General features: G+C 50.8%; 1 protein-coding gene across 2 annotated transcripts; it reads left to right on the top strand.

The window, feature by feature from the left end:
• The first annotated feature begins 353 nt into the window (after positions 1–353).
• Positions 354–7,746, top strand: LOC144683699 (rho-related GTP-binding protein RhoG-like). 2 transcript variants are annotated; one of them, XM_078546979.1, is made up of 2 exons: positions 354–485; positions 4,768–7,746. In XM_078546979.1, exon 2 carries the CDS (start codon positions 4,799–4,801, stop codon positions 5,372–5,374), a length of 576 nt encoding a protein of 191 aa, XP_078403105.1. In that variant the 5' UTR covers positions 354–485; positions 4,768–4,798; the 3' UTR covers positions 5,375–7,746. The 2 variants fall into 2 exon arrangements, with proteins under 2 accessions (XP_078403105.1, XP_078403104.1); XM_078546978.1 differs by having other exon boundaries at positions 479–575.
• The last annotated feature ends 3,469 nt before the right edge of the window (positions 7,747–11,215 follow it).

The following is an 11,215-nucleotide window of genomic DNA, read 5'->3' as shown; positions in this document are numbered from 1 at the left end:
ATACCACTACACAATTACTGCTCCATAAGTCTCAGCACCCATTCTAACAAGCCGCTTCAGAATCCTATATGCTTCAATAAAATCATCTCTCAGTCTTCTAAACTCCAATGAGTATAAGCTCAATTTTCCCTCATAAGACAATCCCTTCAGCCCATGGATCAACCGAGTGAACCTTCTCTAAAATGTATTTGGTTGCTTCTCAATATCTGGCTCAACAGTTAGCTTTGTCTGATTACGCCTCTGTGCAACGTTTTCATTACCTATTGTTATAGTCAACAAATGGGAAATGTGCGTCAATCTCCACAGCAGGGACTCTCCAAAGCGAATGGGCCTCCACCTGGCCTCTGTGCGCATGCGCGGCGCTTACCAGGACAGCTCACAACCGCCGTTTTATTGCGCCCGCGCAGCAGCTGCAGGGCTGTACTACATTCCCCAGGGGGCATTACGCGCAGGACCCGGATGAAGCTTGTTCCGGGGACGTTGAGGTAAGTGGAAGTTGGCTTAGGGTACTTTACAGGCCCAGGAGTCGGGAGGGCGTAGCTACCCTGGGACTTGGGTTCTTTGATTTGTTGAAGGTCAGTTCCCAAGCCGTGGATTGTGTCCGAGCCACAAATGGTGCGAAGTTAGTGAAAGCGAGTAGGTTCCGGGAACCGAATGCGGGGAGGGAAATCGAAAGAAAGTTTGAAATGAAAGAGAAGTATGCAGGAATGGGAGGGAGAGGCTGGGGAAGGAGGAAGGTTAATAAGAGAGATGGTGGAGCGGGGCAGAAGAGAGGGCGAGTGGAAAGGGAGCAAGGGCGAGTGGAAAGGGGTCAGGGGCCGGGAGGGTGTCTAGGGGGCTGGGGTGGCGGGGGAGGGGGGGGGGTGGTGGTTGGGGGGTTAAGGGGCGTGGGGGGGCGTAGGGGCGGGTCAAGGGGCGTAGGGGCGGGTCAAGGGGCGTGGGGGGGTCTGGTGGGGGGCCAAGGGGTGTGTGGGGGGCCAAGGGGTGTGTGGGGGGCCAAGGGGTGTGTGGGGGTCTGGGGCGTGGGGGGGGGGTCTGGGGCGTGGGGGGGGGGTCTGGGGCGTGGGGGGGGGGTCTGGGGCGTGGGGGGGGGGTCTGGGGCGTGGGGGGGGGGTCTGGGGCGTGGGGGGGGGTCTGGGGCGTGGGGGGGGGTCTGGGGCGTGGGGGGCCAAGGGGTGTGGGGGGCCAAGGGGTGTGTGGGGTGGGGGGGGGGTGTGGGTGGGGGGGGGGGTGGGGGTGGGGGGGGGGTGGGGTGGGGGGGGGGTGGGGTCTGGGGTGGGGGGGGGGTGGGGTGGGGGGGGGGTGGGGTCTGGGGTGGGGGGGGGTCTGGGGCGGGGGGGGGGGTGGGGGGGGTCTGGGGCGTGGGTGGGGGGGGTCTGGGGCGTGGGGGGGGTGGGGGGGGGTCTGGGGCGTGGGTGGGGGGGGTCTGGGGCGTGGGTGGGGGGGGTCTGGGGCGTGGGGGGGGGGTCTGGGGCGTGGGGGGGGGTCTGGGGGGGCGGTGGGGGGGTCTGGGGGGGCGGGGGTGGGGTCTGGGGGGGCGGTGGGGGGGTCTGGGGCGGGGGTGGGGGGGGTCTGGGGCGTGGGGGGGTCTGGGGCGGGGGTGGGGGGGTATGGGGCGTGGGGGGGTCAGGGGCGGGGCGAGGGGGGGGCGAGGGGCGTGGGGGGTCAAGGGGTGTGGGGGGGTCTGGGGTGTGGGGGGGGTCTGGGCTGTGGGGGGGGTCTGGGGTGTGGGGGGGGTCTGGGGTGTGGGGGGGGTCTGGGGTGTGGGGGGGGTCTGGGGTGTGGGGGGGGGGGTGGGGTGTGGGGGGGGTGGGGTCTGGGGGGGTGGGGTCTGGGGGGGGTGTGGAGGGGGTTCGTGGGGGTGGGTAGGTGGGGGGGGGGGGGGGCCGGAGGGTGTGGGGGTCTGGGGGGGGTGGGGGGGTCTGGGGCGTGGGGGGGTGGGCGGGTCTGGGGCGTGGGGGGGTGGTGGGGGGGTCTGGGGCGTGGGGGGCCGGGGGGGGGTCTGGGGGCCAGGGGGGGGGGGTCTGGGGGGCCAAGAGGGGTGGGGTCTGGGGGGCCAAGGGGCGTGGGGTGGGGTGGGTCTGGGGCGTGGGGGGGGATCTGGGAGGTGGGGGGGATCTGGGGCGTGGGGCGGTCTGGGGGATCTGGGGGGTGGGGGGGGTCTGGGGCGTGGGGGGCCAAGGGGGGTGGGGGTCTGGGGCGTGTGGGGCCAAGTGGGGTGGGGGGGCCAAGGGGTGTGGGGGGGATCTGGGGGGTCGGGGGGGTCTGGGGTGTGGGAAGGGGTCTGGGGTGTGGGGGGGCCAAGGGGTGTGGGGGGGCCAAGGGGTGTGGGGGGGCCAAGGGGCGTGGGGGGGCCAAGGGGCGTGGGGGGTCGGGAGGGGGTCAAGGGGTATGGGGGTGGGTCAAGGGGCATGGGGAGCGCAGGAAGGGGTCAAGGGGCATGGGGGGGGGGTGGGAGGGGGTCAAGGGGCATGGGGGTGGGTCAAGGGGCATGGGGGGGCGGGTGGGTGTCAAGGGGCATGGGGGTGGGTCAAGGGGCATGGGGGGGCGGGACGGTGTCAAGGGGCATGGGGGTGGGTCAAGGGGCATGGGGAGCGCGGGAGGGGGGTCAAGGTGCATGGGGGGGGCGGGAGGGGGTCAAAGTGCATGGTGGGGTCAAGGGGCATGGGGGCGGGAGGTTGTCAAGGGGCATGGGGGTGGGTCAAGGGGCTTGGGGGGCGGGAGGGGGTCAAGGGGCATGGGGGTGGGTCAAGGGGGGTGGGCGGGGGTCAAGGGGCATGGGCGGGGGTCAAGGGGCATGGGTGGTGGGCGGGGGTCAAGGGGCATGGGTGGTGGGTGGGGGTCAAGGGGCATGGGTGGTGGGCGGGGGTCAAGGGGCATGGTGGGGTAGGAGGAGGTGGGGCCAAGGGTCTGGGGGTTAGGAGGGGCCAAGGGTCTTGGTGAGGGGGGCATGGGGGGTGTGAGGGGGGCATGGGGGGTAGGAGGGGGGTGCCAAGGGTCTTGGTGGGTGGGGTAGGAGGGGGGCCAAGGGTCTGGGAGGCTAGGAGGGGGGGGCAAGGTGTGGGAGTTGGCTCAAGGGTTTGGGGGGCAAGGGGTGGGGATAGGAGGGGTGAGGGAGCAAAGGAGTGGGGGCTAGGAGGGGTCAATGGGGTGGGGGGTAGGGTGATGAGGGGGTGGTGGGAGGAGGGGGTAATAGGCGGCTGGGAGCAGGAGGCAGGTTATGCGGCTGGGGGCAGGGGTGGTGACAGGAGTAGGTAGGAGGGGAGAGGGTGGGTGGAGGAGTGAGGCTGGGAAGGTGGGGGGCATGGGGTCAGGGATAGGATGGGGAATGGGGGAGGGGGTGGGTGGAGGAGGGGAGGGCGTGGGTGGAGGAGTGAGGGTTTGGGGGCACGGGGTCAGGGGTAGGACGGGACAATGGGGAGGGGGTGGGTGGAGGAGTGGGCGAGGATGTGGGAGGTGGAGGGGGTTGGGGGAGGTAAGAGTGGGGAGGAGGAGGCAGTGGGTGGAGGTAGGAGGGGGGTGGAGGGAGCAGAGGGTCGGTAGGCAATGGGGCACGGCTGGCAGAGAGTGTGTGGAGGGGACGGGGTGTGGAGGGCTCAGGGGGGCTGAGTTAGGAGGGGGCCAAGAGGTGGTAGGAGGGGGGTAGGGAGGTGGAGGGAGCAGTGGGTGGGTGGACAGTGGGACAAGGTTGGAGGAGTGTAGAGGGGGCACGAGGTGGGGTGTGGAGAGGGCAGTGGGGGGATGGGGAGAATGGAGGGGCCAAGGGGAGGAGGGTACATGTGGGTGCTGGGGGAAAGGGGGCACGGTGTCTGGGGGCTGGGGGGGAACGAGGGGGTGGGGGGCGAGGGGGCCAGGGTGGGGCAGGTGTGGGTGGTGGTAGTGAGGGAGGAGAAGGTGGGAAGGGGGTGGGTGTTGGCAGAGGAGTGGATGAGGTTGTGGAGGGGGCGGAATGCAGCGCGGGAGTTTGGGATGGGCACAGGGCAAGGGGTACAGTGTTGGAGGGGGTGGAGGGGCAAGAGGCTCGGGAGTGGAAGAGCAAGGGGGTCCTGGGGTGTAGCGGGCAGTGCAAATGGGGATTGGGGGGTGCAGGGGCAAGGGGTGGAAGTAGAAGGAGGCAAGGGTTACCTGTTATCTGTCTAAGAAATTTGAAAAACACTTCTGGTAGTAATCGAACATACTGAGTATTTTGAGATATTTGAAGCAAGTGGGTAGTAACTGTGCAAGTTCAATTGGATTAAGGTTAAGTGGTGGAGTTAGCAGGGATCTGAGAAAGCCTAATTGTCATTATTTCCAGCACAAAAACATTATTAGCTTGAATTCAGTTGAGATTAACGATCTCATCCTATTTTCTTAAAGGAGAGAACTGTATGAGATAAATGACCAATCTTTTTGGTGATCATAATTGAGGGAGGAATTTTATGCAGGATCTGGAAGATTTCTCTGTTCCCATTCAACTAGGGGTATGGACTTTAACACCTTATGTATCAGGAAAGGAGAGCCTCTGGTGCATTTGATAGCTTTATGTTTGAACTTTGTCAATGGTTCTGTGGAAACGTTCCAGCATTCTAGTATTACTAAAGGCTATATATTCTGGCTGGCTCAACTACCTGCAGCTTTGACTACCTAATTGCTTTACTTCAGATTGTGGAGCCTGTTTAATGCTTGGATAGGAGCTACAAAGCACAGTGGTTATAGGTTGTAGTGAGGTGGCTACTATTGTGAAGTGCTTTATCATAATGTTGGTTCATTTTTCTTCTGTGTTGACAGTCTGAAGCTTGACCTTCGTGCCATATGAATAATGCAGACTATAAAATGCGTGGTTGTGGGAGATGGTGCAGTTGGGAAGACCTGCCTTCTCATTAGTTACACAACAAACGCTTTTCCTGGAGAATATGTCCCCACTGTATTTGACAACTACAGTGCACAGATGACTGTGGATGGACGAACTGTGAGCCTCAACCTTTGGGATACTGCAGGGCAGGAAGAGTATGACCGTCTCCGTACTCTATCATATCCACAGAGTAATGTCTTCATTATCTGTTTTTCTGTTGCTAGCCCTTCCTCCTATGCCAATGTCCGTCATAAATGGCAACCAGAGGTTTTGCACCACTGTCCAAATGTTCCCATACTTTTGGTTGGTACGAAGAAGGATTTAAGGAATGATTCTGAAACCATAAAAAAGCTCAAGGAGCAAAGCCTTTCCCCAACAACGATGCATCAGGGCGTCACCTTAGCCAAACAAATCAGAGCGGTTAAGTACCTGGAATGTTCAGCACTCAATCAGGACGGGATCCGAGAAGTGTTTGTGGAGGCCGTGAGAGCAGTCCTCTACCCTCATAGGAAGAAGAAGAGCAAAAATTGTGTACTGTTGTAGCTTGAGGATGTGAACACCTCGGTTGCACATAGATTGGAAGCATACTTTGAAGCCGTGGGTCAGCTGTGCTTCAGATTGCATTGTGGTGTAACGCAAGGTTCTTGCACAAAATAAGTTTGTATGACTGAAACTGGAAACTGTCAAAATGCTGCTTTATTTGCTGGGTGTTTTTACAGAAATGCAGACCCTCAATGAGATTTAATCTGAGTAATGGCACTGGACTCTAGCTAGCAATCCCTGAGCTGGACTGAAAGTTTGCCTTTTAGGAGCCACGTTAAGGATCCCCTTTTCTTTAAGAATCTTCTGTATGCTTTATTCACTATTGCTATTGGTGATTTTTGGGGACCGTGATTTGGCTGCTTTGCTATTAACGATCATTTACATGTTCTGATCAGTGTTGTGTTTAATGAAAGGCCACTGCTTTTTTTCCAATCCTCAGGTTTCAGGTTGTTCATATTTGCTTTCACAGATGTTTAATTGTTGGTAACAGAAAGCAGTGCAGATTTGACACATTAGCTCTATGAGAGCATAAATTGGTACAGCCATTGATTTCTATGTAAAACCCTGAACTGATATCTGTTAGAGTTTAATCCATAATAAATAGTGAAACACAAGTCTTACTCGTGCCATAGGTATTGGGACTATTTTTGGCAAAATAGATATTTTGCACTATTGACAACCTAAAAGTAGCAGTATTCATCTTAAAATTACTTGTCAAATTTAAAATGGGCTAAGCAGAGATCACTGAGAGATGGCTCTTTTGCAGCATATTTATGAAAGTGTTTTCTTTTTAATTTGAAGCTGGCCTGTCAATAGCCCCAAATAAATTGGTACATAGAGTAGCTATGGTAAAGTTCGTTGGGTTTTATTGCAACCCTAGTTTTTATAAAAGTCAGATATTCTGTTCACATGGTGACAAATTTTTAGAGTACAGCTCCAATCACTAAAAAATAGATTGCATATGTTTGAACAGACTCTGTTAGCAAAACTTTTCATCACTGTTGTATACCAGTCATAACTTTTAGATTGCACAACTGCAAGCTCTGCCAAGGTACGAATTCAGGAGTCAATTGGGATAAGTGTGTTAGGTTTAGACTCACTTGCAGGTTAGAAGTAAATTGCAAATGGTACTGACATAGGATAAAGGGGAAAATTTTTAAGAAAAACTGACATTTGCCAATGTATAGTGGCTAGCTTGTTTGGATTGTTATGGCTCAAGGTCTGAATTGTTTGCATCATAATCACATGTTTATATCTAAAGTCTCTTCAGTAAAGGTAGCATTTCCATAGAGTAGGGACAGATCTGTGCACAACCCTATCAAATGTTCTTTGACAGGACAATTTGAGATATATCCAGCTGCCACTGGTTATTTTGCTGAGGCCCCTAACATTCATTGTTGGGCTCTTCCTAACTATATTTTGTACCAGACCATCCAATCTCAGCTCGAACATGGATAAAGTCATGTATACACAGGCTTTACTGTAAAACCTTTCCAAGAACAGAGCCATCAAATCTCTAACATCTTGATCCAGTAGTTTTTTTTTGAGACAATGATGCTCAGTCCTCTGCCTTGGTGTTGATATCAGATTGTGACTCTCATTGAATTTTTTGAAGGAAACCTTTCCTGTGTTGAAGCGTTGTCTTCGATCTGTTCAATTTGTTCTTTGGAAAAACAGCTGAGCTGTTGATAGAAAGGAAGAGACAGCCAGGAGTGAGCGAACTTGGGCTGGTTACAAACAGTTGTTTGGTTCTGAGAACAAGTTAGCTGCCTGATTTTGGGGGGGACACATGTATGGTAAAGGAAATAATACATTCGAGGGGAAAAAAGGTATTGTGTACAATGGCACATAGCGTTTAACCAATATCAATCCTTAGGGTTGTTCCTCCTAATGAATTTAAAACTCTAAACTTTTTAATGCTGAAGGTTATCTTTGAAGCTGTTTCTTTTACATAAAACCAAAACACTCTCATCCCTACACAAATTAATTTCTGGTAATAGTACCCTTATGTTACCTTGTGTATGTACTTCAGTAAGGCCCTAGTTCTGTGCACCGCAATATCTTACATTTGGGATCCAAGGTGTCCCCCTCAATTATTGGAATTGGTACAGTGGTAGCTGTGAAGTTTGTATGGAGCAAAATGCTACAGGTTTTTACAAGTAAAACTGAGGACTCTGAAGCATCTTGTGTTTTGTCTTGTCATTATCATGCTTTTCACTGTGTCGTAATTGTGGTGGGCAATGCTAAAACTATGCACTAGAAACCTGAATTGTGTTTTTAGAATAAACAATTGTTAAATTAGGGCTGCAATGTTTTGAAATAATTCATAAAATTGTACTGCTGAAATAAAATTAAGTCTCACTTGTTTACAACTGAAGTGTCTATGTGGTTCTTTGAACTCTGGGTTGCTGGTGTGGCAAATAGGGCAGACTTGCTCATTTTGGATGTTATATGCATAAAAATATAATTAACATTTAATTAAGTACAGAAGTGTAGGAAGGATTTGTAAAGGAAAAATTTAATATTGTGATTTGGTGCTCTTTTTAACATTAGGCCATGGTATATTTTGTTTAATTATTAGTACTTTTAAAATGTAGGTCAGCAAAAAGCAAATGTATTGTGCTTTTGTTCCTAAATTGTAATTTGACAGATGTTTTGCAGTTCTATACTAAACCTCAGTCTAATGCGGTCACTAGTGGATTAGTTATCGTTTGAGTCTTACTCAGACATTTAACTGCAATCTGCAGGTTGATACAGATGCAATATGTAATCTTACCCACATCAGTACTGTACTTGATAACTGGGTGCTTTGCAATATTCGGCAACATTAGAGGTTTTCCTTTCCTGTCTGCATTTTACTGAATGCACACCTGTTGCCTATAATCTTTTTTGTATGGGTCTTCTTATTTCTAGCTAAAATAAAAATGCACAAACTACGTCTGTAATAGATTTTCTAAAAATTGGGTCGATTTCCACTTATCACTATGCAGAGTGTTAATATGGCTGATTGGTTGTCGTTTTTTTCATGTGGTAGTTGCAAAACACAAATCAAAGATCCAGTATCTCTGGTATCTATGACAAAGCTTCAGGTCAAATGGTGTGGATATCTTGTAAGCTATCTGTGAATCTCTTCTGAGGATGTTGTTTGATCTGCTCCAGTGTCACGTGATGTGAATGCTTTAATCTTCCATCTATGAAGAAGATGGCAGCATCCAACATGACCAGTTCTGAGCCAGTTGAAAGTTGTTCCCTGTTTGCGCGGAAGGTTTGATCTTTCATGTTGCACTGTGGGATTCTCTATAAGGAATGTTGCAATTCTCCCAAGTCTTCCAAGTGTTATGCCATTGGTCATTTAAGGCTCCAGGAAGATCACTGATGGGCTTCAAAGATGGCCCAAAATGGCCATCTGACCTTGAGATGGGTTGGTAATAGGTTGGTCAAGTCTGTCTGGATTGGCATGTCTTTGCTGATGTAATGGTTGTATTCTCTGGAGACTGCATATTTGTGGTGTCGGTGTTTGAAATGTTTACAAGCACAGGCAGCTAGTGTGTTGGTGTCAATACAAAACATATTGGTGATAATTCTGAAAGTTCAGTTAGCCATCAATAGATTTGACATGGAGACTTGTTAACCATGCTGAAGAGCAGTCCCCCACTGCACAGTAGAAACATAGGAACAGGAATAGGCTATTGAGCCTGCTCCGCCATTCAATTAGATCATGGCTGATCATTTACCTCAATGCCACTTAAGTGGCATTATCTCCATATCCCTTGCTATCATTAGTCTCTGGAAATCTATCGATTTCTGTCTTGAACATGCTCAATGACTGAGCTTCCACAGCCCTCTGGGATAGTGAATTCCAAAGATTCATCACCCTATCCCTTACCGAATGTTCAGAGTAAGTACAGTCCATGTTAACCAATTGGTGACCTGTGGTCAGACACACCAAACTCTGAAACCAAGTGACAGTTGCCACCCCAAACAGATGCTATGGATCTCTCCAACTCCCCGCCAACCCCACCACCCCACCCCCCCATCTCACTCCTCAGAAGTTTATCAAACCATGAGCCAACTAATCTCACTGAACTCCATATTTCACATGAGGGTTTCCAATCTCCACTTTCCAAGAACTCACCTTGGAATCTTCTCCCAAACTGACGCTTTCTCTCAGACACCTTCCTCAAGGGCCCACCTCCAGAGTTTCGAACTCTCCTTCTGATGTTCCTCTCCCCTAGGTCACATGCATTCGAGCTTTCTTCCATGGACTCTACTGTTAATAGTACATCACTGCTCTACATGCCCATTGGAAAGAGTTACAGGCCTTCAGCTGCCTCTTTGGACCTTCTGACATCTCACAAGCCTTTATAGCACTTCGGCTCTGCTTCTTGCAGCTTGGAGCTTGAAGCTTGGAGCCATTCTCTGCCCCTCACTCTTAACTTCACTTAACAGGAACTTTTCTCAGTTCCTGTCCGTCCTTTGACTAGAAGGTCTGCTTGAGATTTTCTTCTGTTCCATTCCCCTGGAGTCTTGAAGACTTTCTTCTTTAGCTTGGGATTGGCTATCTGTCCCTTTTGCTCCAGTCTCTCCCTGGCAGCTACTTTCAACCAACTTTAGTTTGGAACTGGCTACCTGAGCCTTCTTGGCTGCTTTAGCATAATAGCTGTCTTCAAAACTGAACTCAAACTGCTGTTTCTAGTTTTTGTCTATGGGATGTACCTGCCTCTCTGGACCCCTGTTGCTAGGCAACAGCCCAGTTTTTCTACTCTTGTATTTGCTTAACTTCTTAGTCGTAAACTCTCATTAGAAATGCAGGCACATTTTAAAGTGAAACTAAAACTCATTTTGACCTTTTCTTAACACACCGATACAGAAATACAAATCAAACTTAACCATTAAGGCTAGAACCTATTCCTATCCCAAATACCAATATAACTAACATAAACTATCACTTTCCTAACACATGTTCTAGTCCACTCACTTAGCCCGTCCATGTCCCCTTGAAGCTGCCTTGCATCTCCCTCACAATGTGTGTTCCCACCAAGTTTGGTATCAGCAGCAAATCTGGAAAAATTACAATTGGTCCCCATATCCAAATCATTTATACAAATTATGAACATCTGTGGTCCTAGCGCTAATCCTTGCGGTACCCCGATAATGACAGCCTGCCATCCTGAGAATGATCCATTTATTCCTACTCTCTGCTTTCTGTCTGTCAACCAATTCTTAATCCATATTAGTATATTTCCCCCAATCCCATGCGCTCCAGTTTTATTTACTAACTTGTGCTGGACCTTGTCAAAAGCCATCTGAAAATCTAAACACACCACATCCACAGGTTCTCCTTTTATCTATGCTACAAGTAAAATCCTCAAAAAACCTCCAAGTTTGTCAAACATGATTTTCTTTTCATAAATCCATGTTGACTCTGCCCAATTTTACCATTCTTTTCTAAATGTCCCATTATCACATCCTTTTGTAATAGCTTCTAACATTTTTCCTACTACTGATGTCAAACTAACAGGTCTGTAGTTCTCCATTCTCCCCTCTCTTCCCTTCTTAAATAGTGAGGTTACATTTGCTTTTTTCCAGTCTACAGGAACTTTTCCAGAATCTATAGAATTTTGAAAGATAATCACCAATGCATCCACTATCTCTCTAGCCAGCTCCTTCAACACTCTGGGATGAAGCTCATCTGGTCCAGGAGATTTATCAACGTCCAGTTAACATTTCAAGTGCTACCTCTTTACTAATACCAATTACTTATATTTCCTCAGTTTCACAAGTACCTTGGTCGCCTAGTATTTCTGGGAGATTTTCTGCATCCTCTTCTGTGAAGATCGA

Source organism: Cetorhinus maximus, chromosome 8 (assembly GCF_964194155.1).
Source record: "Cetorhinus maximus chromosome 8, sCetMax3.hap1.1, whole genome shotgun sequence".
Lineage (NCBI taxonomy): Eukaryota > Metazoa > Chordata > Chondrichthyes > Lamniformes > Cetorhinidae > Cetorhinus > Cetorhinus maximus.
This window is presented reverse-complemented; position numbering and strand designations above follow the sequence as displayed.